This window comes from Podarcis erhardii (assembly GCF_964252035.2).
Source record: "Podarcis erhardii genome assembly, chromosome: 13".
Classification (NCBI taxonomy): domain Eukaryota; kingdom Metazoa; phylum Chordata; class Lepidosauria; order Squamata; family Lacertidae; genus Podarcis; species Podarcis erhardii.
The window spans coordinates 18,359,501-18,377,864 of NC_138502.1; the positions used below are offsets into that span (position 1 = coordinate 18,359,501).

General features: G+C 45.2%; 2 protein-coding genes across 2 annotated transcripts; both read right to left on the minus strand.

Annotated features, from left to right (window-relative positions):
• Positions 1 to 1,016: 1,016 nt before the first annotated feature.
• RPL13A (ribosomal protein L13a) lies at positions 1,017 to 8,271 on the minus strand. The gene is made up of 8 exons (XM_081837516.1): positions 8,176 to 8,271; positions 6,585 to 6,657; positions 6,007 to 6,072; positions 4,143 to 4,244; positions 3,058 to 3,143; positions 2,793 to 2,852; positions 1,478 to 1,600; positions 1,017 to 1,141 (listed from the first exon to the last, which is right to left on the minus strand). Exons 1-8 carry the CDS (start codon positions 8,188 to 8,190, stop codon positions 1,055 to 1,057), a joined length of 612 nt encoding a protein of 203 aa, XP_081693642.1. The 5' UTR covers positions 8,191 to 8,271; the 3' UTR covers positions 1,017 to 1,054.
• Positions 8,272 to 9,942: 1,671 nt separating this feature from the next.
• Positions 9,943 to 17,974, minus strand: LOC309327872 (trans-1,2-dihydrobenzene-1,2-diol dehydrogenase-like). Its single transcript, XM_081837463.1, has 7 exons — positions 17,666 to 17,974; positions 15,208 to 15,319; positions 12,523 to 12,686; positions 12,126 to 12,378; positions 10,926 to 11,050; positions 10,296 to 10,446; positions 9,943 to 10,210 (listed from the first exon to the last, which is right to left on the minus strand). The coding sequence occupies exons 1-7, from the start codon at positions 17,756 to 17,758 to the stop codon at positions 10,101 to 10,103; spliced, it is 1,008 nt and encodes a 335-aa protein (XP_081693589.1). The 5' UTR covers positions 17,759 to 17,974; the 3' UTR covers positions 9,943 to 10,100.
• Between the last annotated feature and the right edge of the window lie 390 nt (positions 17,975 to 18,364).

Sequence of the window (18,364 nt, forward strand, 5' to 3'; positions counted from 1 at the left end):
GTCTACCTGGAAAACAAATTATCTGAAAATGTGGGCATGATATATTCTCCCTGCCTGTTAATTCCTCAGAGGGATGGCATGGAACTCAGGGGAGAAATGGTCATCCCTTGCTAATATAGTTACTCCCATTGGTTGGATGTATTCCACATGGCCATAATTAGCATTTTGACCAAGAGGATGAGATAAGAAGTCATTATTTTGATTTAAAGTATTTATCTTCCGCTCCTTATTGCCAATACTCACAGCCCTAGTGGTTTTCTCTCTAATGGTACCTAAACAGAACATTTATATAAGAGGGGGGAAATTGAGATCTTTGGTGCAGGCCTAAAATGAGCATGCCGGCAGAATCAAAGGTGATGCTAGCAAATTTGGTTATTGGAGGGCCAGCAATTGAGAGAGATGCAAGTAGACCAGACATGGCCAAAATTGGCCCTCCAGATGTTTTTTGGACTACAATTCCCATCATCCCTAGCTAACAGTGCCAGTGGTCAGGGATGATGGGAGTTGTAGTCCCAGAACATCTAGAGGGCCAAGTTTGGCTATGCCTAAAGAAGGCCAAACCTGTTAAGAAGTGTGACCTAAGTAAAACAGTTCATGGCTTGGAGCTAAAGTTCTTTCTGATGATTAAGACTATTCTCATACTTAACACGGGTTCAGCGGTTGGCAACCCTACTGTCAAAGCATAAAGAGGTTTGTGTACGGCACAAGGCCAAAAGACAGAGGGGCTTACAGGACTAAGCACCAGATGAGAAGTGTCAATCAAGCAATTTTTAAAAAGTGACTAGGACCAATACCCCTCCCATTGTTTACCTCTTATAAAGCAATCAAACTCATTCCTAGAACTATGATCTCCCAAGTGCAGCAGTTCCTCTGCCAGAGAATCAAGAAATCTTATCACTTACTCACACCAATGCCTTTTCCCTTAAACTCCAGTCCACTGCAGAAGAGAATTTGGCTGTAGCAATTATTGATTGGCTAACTTAAAAGTGATTTTAAAGCACAGACACAAAACCAAGAACCTGTAAACTATATCATTTATTGTGAATAGTTTTATTTAAACCAGAATGCCGTAATGTTTCAAGATGTCTGTATATTTTGCAATCTTGCCTTCCACATTTTTCTCTGCCTGCTTTTGAAGTTTCTACAAGAAAAGAAAAGAAAGTGAATTCATAGGTAGGCTTTGTAAGAGTAGAAGAGGTCTGATGTTAAGAGAGCACAACATGCACACACAACCTTACATACAGATGGAAGACAGACTGTTGGGGGGAATTAACCAAAGTTCAGCTTAGGATATCTTCAACTATCTGAAGCCTATTCACTTGCTGGTGTGACATAAATAGACACTCTTGCCTGTAATAATAATCTAAAGGTTCTGTCTCCCCCTTCATTTTTAAATTAGAAGGGAGGGAGAGGGGTTCCTTTCTCCACTAAACCCAGAACACTCCCCACAATAATTATGAGTTCAGGCTTAACTCACCTTCAGTTGCTTCTTCTTTGTGTAATGAATCTTGGCCTTTGCCTTGCGCTTCTCCTCCAGGGTAGCTGTGATGGCTTGGTACTTCCACCCAACCTCATGGGCAAGGCGACCCAAATAGGCAAACTATGGTTGGGAAAGACACACATTAGCTTACTAGCCTCCAGCACTGCAAGGTGCTGTTTCCAGTGCACAAGATGTCGCTGCCCACACACAAAGTTGGGAGCTACCTCCTTGCTTGCCCCTTCTTGCCTCTATTCACTGAATCCCGCACACCAACTGCATGAAGGCCTTTCTCCCAACCCACATGCTACTGCCCACAGAATTCCGCTTTCAATAATATTCCTAGGGAGACTATTGGCTCCATTCCTGGCACTTTCACCACCAGGCAAACCCTCCATCCAAGCCCTCAATACAGCACACGCTATGAACAGGGATGTGGAGCCTGTAGTTGTTGCTCCAACTCCCATCAGCCCCAACTAAAGCGACCAGGAATGATGGAAGTTGGAACACAACAAAATCTGAACGACCCCACAGGTGACTCCTTAAGAGCCCAAATTCCTGCTGCACACGAACTGCTCTAATTTATATATGCCTTGCTGCTTACCCAAAGGGCTGTTTGGCCCCCACTCAAAGCACAAAGCTCCAACTATGAGGGGCTGGTCTCAGATGGTAGTGCATGAAGAGTTGTGGTCTCATGGTCTTGAGACTCGAACTAATGGTGGAGTGTCATCATCACTGACCAGCCAACAGCAGCAGGCGACACTTGGTGAGTGCAGTAGCTAAGGCCATCTTGCCAGGAACAGCCTATTTAAGGCTGTTTCTGATAGGTTGAAGCAAACACCAAAAGAAATCAGTTGCACAGGGGGACAAGGCAGGTTTGACCATGACATGAGGTTTCAAGATGATTACATGGAGAAAGAAAGCTGCCGTGGTTCCCATTAATAGACTAAGGCTGCTCCCAAAGCAATTCCTTCCAAATTTTGTTCTTAAATACTATTTGTGGGGGCTTCCAGAAGTAACATATAAAGCTTATTGTGAGTCAGTCCATTTGCTCCAGTATTGCTGCTCTCCAAGGCCTCAGGCTACCTCTCTACAAAACTACACAAGATTTTCAACCTGAGATGCCTGGAGGGTGAACATGAGGCTTTACGCATGCAAAGTGTATTGCTCCAGGTCTAACTTGGGGGGTGGCAGCGTTATAGGCCCTCCCCCAGTTAGTGCTTTATGGCACTGGAGTGCAGAAATGTTGGCAAACCACTTTGTGTGCCCCTCATTGGAGCTGTAAGACGTCTACTAAAAAAATGGTAAAAAATACCTTGCGTGTGGGCTTGAGACGGACCACTTTCAGAGCTGCAGGGACCACCATCCTCTTGCGCTGTAGAGAGAACACATGTCCCATTAAGCAATATATGCAAGACAAAGGCAACTGTGAGCACTCCCAGAGGTGCAAAATCTGCCTCAGCGTTTGGAATTTTTTTCTCACTCTTCAAGTCAAACAATGTAGGTATAAGAGAAACATCACTGACAGAACAGGATCAGGAATAATGATGGCAAAGCACCAAAGACAGAAGGAAAGTTACCTTATCGTAAGGAGGAGGGATGCCATCAAAGACCTTCAGCCTCTCCAAGGCAGCCTGACCCCGTTTGGTCTTGTGTGGGAGCATTCCTGCAAAGGGAGAGGAGATGTGAAGAGGCTGGAGGAGAAACAGAAGAGCAGTACGTGTCCTCTAAAAAGAAGCGTGAAATTTAGAATAAAAATTTGAGCGTGGGTTATTACATATGTCAAGGAAACAAAGAACTGCATAACTTTTAGAAGGCAGCCCTGTATTGGGGTGTTTTTAATGTTTTTCTGTTTTATATATGCTGTAAGCTGCCCAGAGTGGACGGGGTATATATAATAAATGTATTATTATTATTATTATTATTATTATTATTATTATTAACACCAACAACTTGCCTCTTTAGGGCAAATTCTGGAAATGAACACCCATTGGGATGTATATACAGTACTGACCACCCATTATTAGGGTAGCTTTTAAAAAACTGATCTTTGCTAACTGCAATATAAACACATGAGTGGGCATTGGAACATAGCTATCCACTGGATTTCACACTTCTCTGAATACTGTGGTATAGTTTGTAGCTCAGAACACATCAAAATACACAGAGAACTCTGTATTTTGAGAAAACACACATTAAATATGTACAGGCAGTGAGTGATCAGTTTAGGAGTGTCTGATATGTGCATGACCACGCATGCTGAACCTGGAAGGGACCCCAAAACATCACGAAAGGGGGTGTTTGCAGGCTTTTCCAATGGTGTTTCAAATATTCATTTCAACGTGTTGTGCCTTGGAATATAACCCCCATGTAAATTGGGACTTGCCTGTATCTAAGAGCATGTGTAAAAGACAGACAAAAATTCATGCATTCAACACAGAAATGGAAGCAAAGAGACCCATGAGTGAATATGTGAAAAAGACACAGATTAGAAACGGTTTCATATTAAAGTCTTAACATGTTTTAGTAAAAGTGGTAAAACACAAATTAGTAGAACTGTTGATTCCCAATGAATACTGATTTGTGAATATACCATGTGATGGGCACGCCCCAAGACGTTAATTTATCTTCTTGGTCAGATAAAAGTTGTTGAGAATACACCTACCTCGCACTGTCCTCCAGAAGATCCGGCTAGGGGCACGGAAGTGGTAAGGACCACGGGACGGGTTGGTGTTCATACGCTTACGGAGGAAAGCAAGGTACTTCACTGGGAGAATGGGAAGAGAGAATGGCATGGTTAGAGCAGGCTGGCAAGAAAGTTACCATGAGCACAAGGCTGGCAGATATGCAGTTATATATATACTACTTACCTAAGCGTGATGGCTATCAAGCCAGTTTGCAGACTTTTCAAGACCCACCTACTCATTTCTTGTTGTCTAGAAACTATGTTTACACTGCCTCAGGTTAATAACCACAGCAGTCAGAACAGGCCCCGCAGAACATAATAGCCTTCAGGTCTTCATGCAGACCACAGGTCTTACAGACTCTGATTTGTACAAGAACAAGGCATGCTGATGAGGAAATATTCTATATCAAATTGATACCAAAGAGGCAGAACTTGCCATGAGAGGCGAGTGGTGGTCTCAGATGGTAGTGCATGTAAAGTTATCTCATGGCCATGACACTCGAACTAATGGTGGAAAGGCATCATCACTGACCACCATCTCACCCATCCTGTTCCTCAAGCCAATGCCATTGCACACCAATGAGCAACAGTGGCAGTTACGACTGGCTAGCTAGTCCACGACACAGTATCATAAATGTGCCAACGGAAACTGGCAAGAATGACAACAGAACAATTAAAAAATGTTTTTAGATGTTCTCAATATCTGCAGATGGTTTTAAATTGTTCGTAAACGTTTGAAATATGCTCTTAAATGTTAATAATAATTAATATGCCGCCCACCCAACTGGGTTCCTCCAGCCACTGTGGGCAACTTCTAACAAATTATAACACAATACGACACCAAACCCTGGGTTTCTTTGGGAAATAGGGTGATATATTATTATTATTAAAGTTATAAGCTCAATGTTATGTATTTTGGGCAAGAAGGAAAGCCAGAATCTGAATTTATGCAAAACCTGAGACTTGCAGAGATGGTAAGTTGGCACAACGCTATTTCCTTCCTCTAGACCTGGCACGGGGAGGGTAAAGAGCTGAGCAGTCCACCGTTAACTGGCTCTTTGTCCTCTGGAATTCTCATTATGGAGTCTTTACCAGGTAGCATCTATATCTGACCCAAACGACCTCTGCAGCTATAATGACTAGAGAATTACTCCATTTAAAAGGATCAAGGGAAAGACCTATTTGAAACACCGAAAAGCTGCCACGGACAATATGGAATTAGATGAAACAATGGTCTGGAGCTTGCTGTAAGGCAGCTTCCTAGGTTTATCTCTGATCCCTAGCTATTACTTGCAAGAAAAAAGGTCTTCAGCTACATTTCATATAAATGCTATTGCTCTCTAGTGCGTCTTCTTGAAGACTCAAGGATCACTGCCAATCCTCCCATTTGAGGAAGCATACACACTCCCCAGTAAACAAAAAACCCCACTGGGCCTCAGAGTATATAATGCTTATGCTTCAAACCTGTGAAGTCAGTACTACTTGGTCTCTGTAATAATGCCACCTTTATTCTACACCTGGGGAGGTTAACTTCCAACGTTCAAGATACTGCTGGACTTGAACTCCCATCAGCTCCAGTCTACGTGGCCAATGATCAGAGATTATGAGAACTGGAGTCCAACAACATCTAAAGAACCACAGGTTTCCCAGCCTTGTAGGGGATAAGACTGTTCAGCCTCAAAGACTGAAGGATTGGCTATGCTTGTCTTAGATGGAGACTTTGCTTTATTATAGGCTTGGAGAAACATTCTGCCCACAACATAATGTACTTTGAGAGCGAACAGTAGAACAAGAATCCTAGCCAGACATTTAGACAGAGTTTAAAATCTGCTATGGTACTCACGTTTGTTACGGTAGAAGTTGCCGGATATGTTGATCCCTTCGCATCGCACAACTACCACTTTGCGCCCTGGGAAGGGGAGGGGAAAGAGTGCAAACTTGAGATTGTGTCCTCACCACAGAGCACAGGCTGGATACTAAAGTTCAGAAGAGGAACTCAATACTTTCACAGTTCAGAACATACCATGTAGCAAGGTTAATAGCGTTTGGGGAGTAATAGCAGAACCCTGGTTCCTTTTCGTCTGATTCTCCTACTTGGCATGCACCCCCAAGTAAATACCCCTGAGGGAATGTAACCCTCAAGAGAGAAAAAGGTTTATCATCCTCTCCACTAGAAACTGTGCCTCTTAATTTGAAAGGCCACATTCACTTTGCAGTCCTTGGAGAAATCTAAGTTGGAAGCACTCCCAGAACAAAAGAGTTTGCTATCACAGTTGCAAGACTCAAAAAACAAACATCCTCACAGACTACTCCAAAGCACATCAGAAAGAGCTGAATTGTTAGCACAGAAAACTGTGTATCCTCTGCCTGCCAGTAATACTCAGCCGGTTGAGCCTCTTCCCCTCTGGAACTGAATCTTACCCAGCAAGACTTGCTTAGCCACAATGGCAGCCAGACGACCCAGCAGGTGGCCACGTCCATCAATCACCAATACCTGGAGAAATAAAAGAGTTTTAGTTGGGGGCCATGTAAGCTGATAAAGGAAACAAGGGGAGAGCAAACAAAGAAAATATTTTATTAGTCCAAGTAAATGTTAATGCTACGGCAATAATAAAGGTCTCTTGAGTGAAGCCATGGGGTTTTCCCAACCCTTCCAAATCAGCAGAGGAAGTGTCAGGGTTTATGCTTGGCTTACTTCCATCCATGATGTAACCAAGTCCTATCACACCGCATAGTAGTCTGGTTCATATTTCCCAGCCAAGTACCTCTGCATCCTTATATGCCAGTTCTCTTCTGCATAGCCAAACTTACTGTGAAAGCTGTGATTCTTACAATATTGCGCCTGCTGCTGCACTAGGATTTTACCTTATTGGCTCTTCCTTTTCACCCACACTAGCTTCTTATATAGCTGTACAGTTAGCCCCACTTTGTATAAACCCTGAGAACTTGTGTAACAAACTATAACTCTCTATATTCAGGTAGGTAGCTGTTTTGGTCTGCCGCAGTCAAAATGGATTAAAAAATTGTCCAGTAGCACCTTGTAAGTGTGCATGCACACAAAAGCTTATGCCCATAACACAGTTAGTTGGTCTCTAAGGTGCTACTGGACAATTTTTTAATTTATTATAATCTTCTATAATAGCAAACTGGTGGAAAGGAGCAACAGAAATGGTGACAAAATGAGAACTGAGCTGGAGATATTGGCTTGCTCAGAGGCACTACACCATTTCAGATGCACAAAGGCTTGAGCATGGGAAGAGTGGGGCAAGGAGAGAACAGAGAGGAATAATGATATACGGTATCCCGAAGAAGAGTACAGGTTCCTGACTGGGATCCTGCACAGAAGCACTCCTGCTGGAAAAAGATGTGCTGCCACATTTAAAACAGAAAGAGATTGTGGTGGTGCAGAGAGCCGCTGCTCGTAGGAGCCCCTCTCCTTTCACTCCAGATGATCAAGACTGGCCTGTACCTAGTCATTTTTCCTTTCTTTTTCATACCTAGCCTACCGATTTACATTTAAGTATTAAAAAATAACCTTAAATGATTATATATTGCCGTTGAACACCTCGATTCTTCCTTCCATTCAACATAAACCTGAAAATGTCAAGTCCTCCGTAGATGTTGCTTCCGATTAAAGAAGGAAAACAGCAACGTGGTGATGCGGGGACGAGGCCCGCTCGCAGGAACCACGCGGTCCGTATGTATCCCCATCCAAGTGGCTAGTCCGCGGTGACGGGGAGCCACTCCACACGGGCGCATCATCAGCATGATTTACCCCGTCCGAGGCCCCGGGTCAGGCCCCGTCCCGCCCGCCAGGCCGCGCTTCCCTCCACGCCACGGGCCCCCCGGCCCTCCTCGGCCTCCTCCCCACCAGCCGACGGCAGGGAAGGAGGAGGCAGGATGCGGCCCAGCACGAGGCTCGCCGCCCGCCCGCCCGCCCTCCCTCTCAGCGGCCTCCCTGCCCGTTAACCTCCGAGAAAAGCAACCGAAAACCCCTCAGAATCAGCCGCACCTTGGGCTCCGCCATGGCTGCTCCTCGGCGGCCGAACGAAAAAGAGGCTCCGCCCAGCGCACGCCGCGGGGTTACCCTTTCCGGCTGCTACCGAAAAAGGTCGGAAAGCGCAGGGGCGGAAATGACGTCGATGGACAAGGCCGCGCTGCGAAGCCGACAGTGTGAACGCCGCCCTCGTCGGCCGGGCTTGATGACGTCGAACGCAGCCTCGCCTCTCGCCGCCTTTTGACTACCTATGTATTGGAGCAACCGCCGACATTAGACCGGGAGCGAGGCGCCTTCTGCTTGGGCCTCATTTTCCCCGCCCCACCCTCAGCTTGTTGTGACGTATTAGAGCTGTCACGCTTATTAATTAGTCTTTTATTTCCTTTTAAAAAAATCTTTATTATATTGCAAAGTACAGTGGTACCTCGGGTTACATACGCTTCAGGTTACAGACTCCGCTAACCCAGAAATAGTACTTTGGGTTAAGAACTTTGCTTCAGGATGAGAACAGAAATCGCCCTCCGGCGGCGCGGCAGCAGCGGGAGGCCCCATTAGCTAAAGTGATGCTTCAGGTTAAGAACAGTTTCAGGTTAAGAACGGACCTCCGGAACGAATTAAGTACTTAACCCACTTGTTCTTGCTTTATGGCGTTTACTAATCCCCTCCGTGTCACTTGCTATCCCACCAAGTGAGTCTGCAGAATTCTCAAAGTGGCTTCAATGTGGATCAGTGGTAAAGAAGCTGCTTTGTATGCAAAATGTTCCAGGTTCAATCTGCATGATCTCCAGGTAGAATTGTTCCCTCTGCCCTGTTGGCAGCTGCTCTGGATTGCTGCTGACGGTCAGACAAGGTCAGGTGCAGTAGATCATTATCCCATCCGACCTGTGGCCAAGTTTGATAGAAACTTTTTGATAATACAGTGGTACCTCGGGTTACAGACGCTTCAGGTTACAGACTCTGCTAACCCAGAAATAGTACCTCGGATTAAGAACTTTACCTCAAATTGCGTGCCAGTGGCACAGCGGCAGCGGGAGGCCCCATTAGCTAAAGTAGTACCTCAGGTTAAGAAAAGTTTCAGGTTAAGAATGGACCTCCAGAACAAAGTAAGTTCTTAACCCGAGGTACCACTGAACAATAAAAGAAACTAATCTAAATAAAAACAAAGAGAGAGAAAGAAAAGAAAAAAGGCGAGGCCTCTCTCAAAGGTAGCTCTTGCCTCACACAGAAAGTGGTGGACCCTCCCAGCTCTCACCTGGGAGCTTTCCTTCTCCCAGTCTCTCACCTTGGGAGGTCTTCCCTTCCCTACCTCTCACTCAGAGCCCTTCCACCAACCACCCATTTTTGGACCCCCAAAATGGCCCAGAGTAGAGAACACCAAAGGGGGGAAGGGGGGGGGCTTGCAGATCACTATGCAGAGGACTTGGCAAGCCCCATGCTTAGCACTTGGCAAGTGCAATCTGCTGATCTTCGGGTCATGTGAGGCTCCCTGCTTTACAAGACCTGGTGATCAGTTGGTTGGGCTTTGCGAAGCCCAGGTCTTTACCGGCACTACTGGTCAGCTGATTGATGGCACCTGCAACTCCTGTTTGGGTCGAGTCAGATCTTTTACCTGCTCCAGCTCCAAACCTTAAGTTTAAAATGCCAAATTTGGAGAGAAAAAATTGAGAGGCAACAAAACTCAGAAAAGGCAAAACACAACAAATCGTAGGCTTCTATTTACAGAATGTTAAATAAATCGACATCTCATGGCGAGTGAGGTTCACATAATAAGCAGACGTCCCCTTCGCATCTAACTGCATTTTATTCCAAAGCTTACAATCAACTTTTGCTAACGTTTGTTGCAAATCCACCCACCAGACTGGAGTTTCTAATAGTAAAATCTGGTCTAGCTGCCGCCTCGCATGTATGAGCAAGGCCACTGAAATCAAGCCTGGAATGGGTCATGCGTGGTCCTGAGGATAGGACACCCCAAGCTGCCTACGGACTTCATCCAGGATAGAGTGGAGAAGCTCGCTGTCTCCATGAGACATGATGGGGCTCTCCTTCAGGCCTGAGGGAGAGGAAAGAGAAAGGAGAATAAGTCAGGATGCTCTGCTGCTGCACACAGTCCGCCCAGGAGTGCCCGAGACTTTTACCTTGAAGGAGACATTGCCTGACGTGTTCTGCTTCATAGCACAGGCCAGTGGAGTTGATGAAGTACAGTTTTTGGGAAGGATGAGCAAGAGGAAACTCTTCCTTCTGTCCGTTGACAACCAACTCTTCTGGGCACCAGAAGGGACCGGGAATCTGCCGAACACAGTTGTGAGATGAAGCATATACCAAAGCAGGCCCTAGAGCTCTCAAAAACGGGTTATTTTGGGCAATTTATTTGTAAAGATATAGTTATGGGGCTCAAACTTTCCCAGGAGGGAAGCTCCAGGCTGTGCTTATGCTGACATTTATGTATTCCACAACATTTTGCACATAGGTCAACAGCTGATTCTTCCATTCAGTGCAAAATGTGCAAATTAAATAAATTTCTACCTGGTGGTTGTTGTTTTAACTCCACGGTCTCCAGATACACATATGTGTGTGTGTATGTGTGCTTTTCTCTGTCCTACCCTCACCCACCCAAACCGTCCTTCCTTACCCTCTTGGCCAGGAAGGGATGAGGTTAGGTCCCTAGAAGAGCCTACGGAATCCTGGATTGTGATCCTCCTGAAGCTTCCTTTTGTTTCCAGGAAGATGCAAAGTGTATCCCCTTCTCCATGTGGTCCAGGACTTACCTCGATTATCCCCTTGGTGCCAGTGATGCTGGCTTTGTTGTGCATCCAGGTCATCATGGTGTAAGTGAGGACAGCTTGGCGTTGGCCAGAGTAGTTCAAGATGATTGAAGCTGTTTTATCTACATCTTGGGGAAAACAAGCAACAGTGGTCATATCCACATGCCAGTTAGGCTGTGTTAGGTGCATTATACAGTATTCTGCATCCACTGCACACTGAGATCTTGTTTTTCCCTACCCTAGTCTGGACCTATTTACACGTTTTATACCCCTGAAGGCAATTTTTCACAAACTGGGCTGTGTACACACACCATACATTTAAAGCACAATGCAGCCTTTCTACTAAGTACTGTATTGGCCCAAATATAAGCTGCACTCCCCCCCCCCCCAATTTGGGTTGTGAAAAGTTAAAGTGCAGCTTATATTCGTGACCTTACCACAGTGGTACCTTGGTTCTCAAATGCATTGGTACTCAAACAACTGGGAAAGCAAACACTGCAATCCTGGAAGTAAGTGTTCTGGTTTGCAAACTTTTTTCGGAAGCCAAATTTTGAGTGCCACGCTTCCGTTTTGCGTGTTGCACTGAGGTCTGTCTGTTTTTGCTATTTATTTTGTGTTTTTGTTTTTGAGGCTTTTTTGCTTTGTTTTTGTGACTGTGTGGAACCCGGTTCAGTTACTGATTGATTGTGTGACTGCAGTACAGTGGTATCTCAGGTTACAAACGCTTTGGATTATGCGTTTTCAGGTTGTGGAAGTACCGGAAAGGGTTACTTCTGGGTTTCGCCACTCGTGCATGTGCAGAAGCACCAAATCGCGTCACGCACGTGCGCAGATGCGGAGCTGCAGGTTACGAACGTTGCGGGTTGTGGACGTGCGTCCATCACAGATTACGTCCGCAACCTGAGGTTCCACCGTACATTGTTTATTGCTTTCATTTTATGGATAAATGGTCTCGTTAGATAGTAAAATTCATGTTAAATTGCTGTTTTAGGAGTTGTTTTTAAAAGTCTGGAATGGATCGATCCATTTTCCATTACTTTCTATGGGAAAGCGCGCCTCGGTTATGGAATGCTTTGGTTTTGGAACAGACTTCCAGAACGGATTAAGTGTGAGAACCAAGGTACCACTGTATCTGGTATACCCTTGAATCCCTGGTGCAAAATACTGACCTCTAGAGGGGACCAGGACCAACCCAATACTAACCTGTTTCATGCAAGAACCCCGAGGCCACAATGGACTCTGGCTTCTCCCCATCAAAAACCATGCAGGCCAGCTGAACACAGTAGATACCAATATCCAGTAAGGCGCCTCCACCAAGATCTTTCTTCACAGCCCTGGGGACAGTTAGGAGAGGGACACCAAACTCGGCTTGAAGCACTAACACATCCCCGACAGTCCTTTGATGGAGCAGAGAGCGGATCTTCTCCAAAGCAGGGAAGAAGCTTGTCCAGCAAGCCTGAGGACAAATCAGAACATTCACCTGCTGCAGCCCCACACCAGGGGCTCGTGCTCCCTATGCAGGGGTTGGAGATGCCAGGCCAGAGCCCACCAGTTCCATACGGTACCCCTTTGGCCTTCAGGGAGAGCTTCTGCCTCTTACCTCCATGAGGAAGACCTCCTTTTCCCGAGCTGCCTGCACCATCTTCTTGACCTCTGCAGCGTTCATGCCCAGGGGCTTCTCACAGAGCACATTCTTCCCAGCCTGGATGAAGAGGAGGGTGGCTGGCAGGTGGTGGGGGTGTATCACTCCCACATACACCACATCTGCAAAAAGTAAGGGAAGGCCAGAGGAAAGCTTCGCTCCTGAGCTCAGCCACAGCCAACATTTATCTTGAGAAAGAGGCTGAGCCATACATTTACAGTGGTACCTGCTTCAGGTTACAGACACTTCAGGTTACAGACTCTGCTAACCCAGAAATATTACCTCGGGTTAAGAACTTTACCTCAGGATGAGAACAGAAATCGCGCAGCGGCAGCGGGAGGCCCCATTAGCTAAAGTGGTGCTTCAGGTTAAGAACAGTTTCAGGTTAAGAACGGACTTCCAGGCTTCAATGATAAAGTGGGCCCAAGATGTGGGCCGTCCAATTATGCTAAACGATTGGGAAAACTTATGGAAGGTAAATTTGAAATTTACAGCCAGCTATAAGATAAGAGAGAACATGATGAAAATGGCCCATAGGTGGTTCCTCACGCCTTCCAGATTATCAAGAATGTATTAAAATTTGGCAAATGCTTGTTGGAGATGTGGAGGAAATAACGGTGACATGATCCAGATGTGGTGGACATGTGGAAAAATTAAGATTTTGGGGGGGGGGGAAATATGCGATGAATTAAAAAAGATGATGGGGATAACTTTTACCAAAAAGCCAGAGGCATTTCTATTAAGTATTTTACATAAAGAGATCCCAAAAAATCTAAGAGAGGTATTTTTGTATGCCACCGCAGTGGCTTATATACTTGTGGCCAAGGGATGGAAAGATCATGAGGCTCCAAAGATAACAGATTGGCAGATCAAATTACAGGAATTGGTGGAGACAGCTCAACTGACTAGTAAACTCAGAGGAAACTCAAAGCAAAAATTAGCGAAAACATGGGATGCTTATAAAAAATATGTTCAAAAATACAATAATAGTTTTGACTCCGTGCTAGCATTCGAGTGATAAAGGAACTAAAAGGAGGTGGACTACAATTAAGGATTTTTTATGTTTTCAGAATGTATTAGAAAAATTATATAGAAAGGTTTATTGTTTTGTGTACATTCAAATGTAAGAAAAATCATATGCAAAGGGACTTGACAGGAAGTCAAAGTTGAAGAAAAGATTTTGGAAGATAAAAGGGAAAAAAATATTTACTTTCATTATTATCGTTTTCTGTGCGGGTGTGGGGGTGGGGGTGTCTGCACATATATGTGTTCTTGTATGCAATGTTTGGGAGGAAATAAGATGGTAAATAACAAATAACAAACTAAATATCGATGTATGTAATTTTTATTTCTTAATTATATTTTGTGGTAGAATGGCTGTATTTTTTTTTATTTTTTTTGTAACATAAAACCATTCAGTAAAAATTATTTTTTTTTAAAAAAGAAGAACGGACCTCCAGAACGAATTAAGTTCTTAACCCGAGGTACCACTGTATACCACACCTCCCTTAGCAATCTACAGTTCCCAGGATTCTTGTGCGTTAAATGCGCTTCCAATTTATGCAGCTAGAGTCTGACTGGTTGGGGAGACCCTCCAGGCCTGCCCATCTTCCCCACCTTTTTGGCTCTTGGTACTTTCCTCCCTGCGCCCCATTGCCTCAAGGCCCACTTCTCAGTGGCCTTGCTTCTCACCCTCCTGCAATGTTTTGCTTGGCTGGAATATGCCCTTGAACTCCAACAATGCCTCTTGCTTGTTTGGAAAGAGAACAGAAAGGGGTGAGAGAGTTTATGTAGAAACTGTGGTGTTTGCAGCCAAAATCACAAATGCATGTTTTCTCTTTCTCCTATGCACGTGGGATAGGAGGTTTAGATCTAAACCTACAGAGTTAAATCCATTCCCAACAGAAAATGGTCTACTGTACAAATGTAAACATGCATATCAGTTGCTCCGCCCACTTTTGCCTCTGGCTCCTCCCACCAGGGGCATGTGGCCCTGGGAAAGTAGCCCAGAAGGGAAAGTTGCCCAGGTTGGAAAAGCTTCTCCACCTCTGTTGGATGATGTTCCCACTGTCGCAAAATTCCTCGCGGCGCTTTCAGCAGAAACGCTCAGAGTCCCAGGTTTTTCCCAGTGCAGTCTTTTTAATGTGAGCTATATACAGGTATTTACAAAAACAGTCCATACAGAGTACCTGCTCCTTAAGGCAAACGAAGACTCTCCACACAGCATCACCACACCACAGCACAACCACCACACACTGTTGAGCAGGCTTTCCTTTTTAAAACAGGTGATAGCCAATCACATTAATCACACTCCTGCTGAGTCACTCTGACCCAGCACTTCACAGAGCATTGCATCAGCCTGTTGAAGCCTGCAGACTTATTCAGTATCCTGCGAATCCCAACACCCACTCCAAAACCCAGTTTACATTGTACAGTAGAGGGGGATTTCCCCTCTCCCTTGGGGGACAGATGTGGCACATCTGCTGCACATGCAGAAGATCTGAAGATTCCACCTCCAGTATCTCCAGGTGGGGCAAGTCAAGTGTAGACCATACTGAGCTGGATGGACCACATGGTCTGACTTGGAACAAGGCAGTTTCCTCCCTCCCGGTGTCCCCAGGGTTTTCGAGGAAGCTTTCTCACCAACATCCGGATCCTGAGCCAGTTCTGCATAAGAGCCATAGGCCTTGGGGATGCTGTGGTTCTTGGCGTATTCCTGTGCCCGGCTCAGCTCACGAGAAGCAATGGCCACCACCTGGGAGGTGGACGGGGTGAGAGACAGAGGAACAGAGTGTGGCTCTAAAACAGCACAGGACTGTTCACCTTTGGTGGACGTGTCCAAAAGTGAAGGCCTTCTGGGAAATGATTTACAATGAGTTAAAAAAGGTGTTTAGGTACACCTTTCCCAAGAAACCAGAGGCCTTCCTCCTGGGCATAGTGGACCAAAGGGTGTTAAAGAAGGACAGAACACTTTTTATGTATGCAACTACAGCAGCAAGAATACTTATTGCAAAAGGTTGGAAGACACAAGACCTTCCCACGCTGGAAGAGTGGCAGACGCAGTTGATGGACTATATGGAATTGGCAGAAATGACTGGCAGGATTCGAGATTTGGGAGAAGAGACAACGGAAGAAGACTGGAAAAAATTTAAGGACTATTTACAAAAACATTATAAGTTGTATGAATGTTAAGAATCTGCATGATTTGGAAATTTTTGCTCCTGCAACTAGATTGGGAAAATAGAAAATTAAGTTATAAGCAAGAAAAAGGTGAAATTTAAAGCTATTTTATGTATTATTCTAAGGCATAAATATTTGAAAAAAGGTACTTTAAATCTAGAAGTAAAATATTTTGAAAGATACAAATAAGACACGAAATAAGGTAATAATTTGCTGACATGTTTATTGCAAAGAACGCAGGGTGAGGGAGATGTGGGGAAGTCCAGTTAACAATGTAAAAATGCATTTTAAAAGTTGGATCGCTTTTTCTTTCTCTTTTTTCTTTTTTCTGTAAATTGAAAATGTAATAAAAATTTTAATAATAATAAAAAAAAATAAAACAGCACAGGACTGGAGCACAAGAAACACCACCTTCTGCTGGAAGGGCTTGGCCAGATTGAGCAGCTATTATTTTCAGAGGGTCTTTTGCTTGTCAGTCCTCCATCTGAAGACAGGAATATAACCTGGCCTGCTGGATCAAACCAAAAGCCTATCTGCTTTTCCTGGTGCTGTCGACTGCATTAGACATTGTACGGAGACTTGTGACTGCATACCTCCAACATTTCTCCGATGAAAATAGGAACGTCCCATCCCATATTAATAGTGTTACTATTTATACCCCGCATGCATCTTACCGGGTTGTCCCATCACTCTGGGCAGCTTCCAACATATATAAAAACATAATAAAACATTAAGAAACCCTTCCCTATACAGGATTGCCTTCAGATGGTGCAGGGGTCGGTTAACTCCACAATTCTCCAATGAAAATAGGGACATCCTAAGGAAAAGTGGGACATTCTGGGATCAAAACAGAAACCGGGACAGCTTCTCTAGATCAGGGACGTCCCTGGAAAACAGGGGCATTTGGAGGGTCTGTGACTGCTTGTCCCACTGCTAGATGAATCCCAGGGGAGGCTGCCAGCTGAGTTAGGAGCCACAGCAATCCAGCTGCATTGTTTTATACTTTTTGAATGTCCCGCAATCTTATCATGAAGCAGTTGTGTTCTTATAAATCAAGCATGGCTTGTTTCCTTTTGTATTCCAACATATTCCTTATCATTAAAAAATCTGGTGTAGCCCAGAGAAAAAAGTTTGAGACCCACCGGGCTAGTGCAACTATAGACGGGAGGTCCACTGCCCAGATCAGACAGAACCGGCCAGCTATTGGTGAATAGCAGCTACACAAATAAATCAGGATGAATGCTCAACAAATAGGTCATCTGGAGGAGCGTCTAGTTAGTAGGCCAGGGAGAGCCTCTAGGTTTACAAATTCTTGAATAAAGGAATCCAAATTCCCCCTTTCCTTAAAGCCAGCCCCGCTGCTTTCTTCCGAATCACAAGTTGCCTGAAGTCGTATCTTTTCTGCATCTATAATGGAAACCACAGAACCACCTGCCTTCTCCAGTGATCTGGCACAGGGATGGGAACTGTTGGCCTTCCTGATGTTGGGGGTATCCAACTCCCATCACTCCCAGCCAGCACAGCCAATGGTCAGGGATGATGGGATTTGTAGTCCAACATCATCAGGAGGGTGACAGATTCTCCACCCCTGATCTTGGCTTCCAGAGACCCCAGTCTCTTTATTTCTAGTTCTCCCTTCTTTCCCGAGGACCTGGGAATCCTAGGTGCCCTAGGACCACTGTATTTTAATAGACCACTGTATTGTAATACTTTGTTGGAAGCCGCCCAGAGTGGCTGGGGAAACCCAGCCAGATGGGTAGGGTATAAATAATAAATTCTATTCTATTCTATTCTATTCTATTCTATTCTATTCTATTCTATTCTATTCTATTCTATTCTTCCCAGTTTGAGCTTCCCATTCAGTTCCATAGGTGGGAATAGCCCCCCTCCATCCATCTTCAGTCTGGGCTCCACTTATTACCTTGTGGTCCTCTGGCGGCAGAGTCTTCAGAGCCACCAGGAAATCATGGCTAATCTTGCCAGCAGAGCAGATCCCCCAGCGGGTGGCTGTCATGGTAGCAGAGAGGGAGAGAGAGAGAGGGGCGTTGTGTATGGACAGAGAAAGGCAAGCAGCGGTTGGTATGGCCTCTAGCGCAGGGAAAGGACTGCTGCCCCTCAGTCAACGTTCGTGAAGCTTGGACTCTGGACTTGGGCACCTGGCCAGCTATGGAGCGAGAGAACCAGCAGGGGGCAGCAAATCCCTTAGAATGAGAAGGGACAGCACAGGTATGTATGTGGGGGTTATTCCAGGAGCCAGGTATCTTAAGAGGGCTTCAATTTGGGGGGTGGGGGTGGGAAGAGGTTGGACAAGGAGTTATCCACAGTTACTTTTGGCCCTGCTCTTTCCAGGCCCAGGCCCATGCTTTAAAGATCTGTGTCTGGGTGCTCTGAAAACCAGCAGGGATAATAGGGGCATTCTGGGATTAAATCAGAATCTGGGGGTGGCTTTTGTAATATTGGGACTGTCCCTGGAAAATCTTGGGACATTTGGAGGGGATGTAGGAAGCTGCCTTGTTTACATTGACTTGTCAGCGACTCCTGAGGGTTTTAGACAGGAGTTTTCTCCACACATACCTGGAGACTGGGCCATCCCAGGATGTTTTGCCACTGTGGGCAAAGC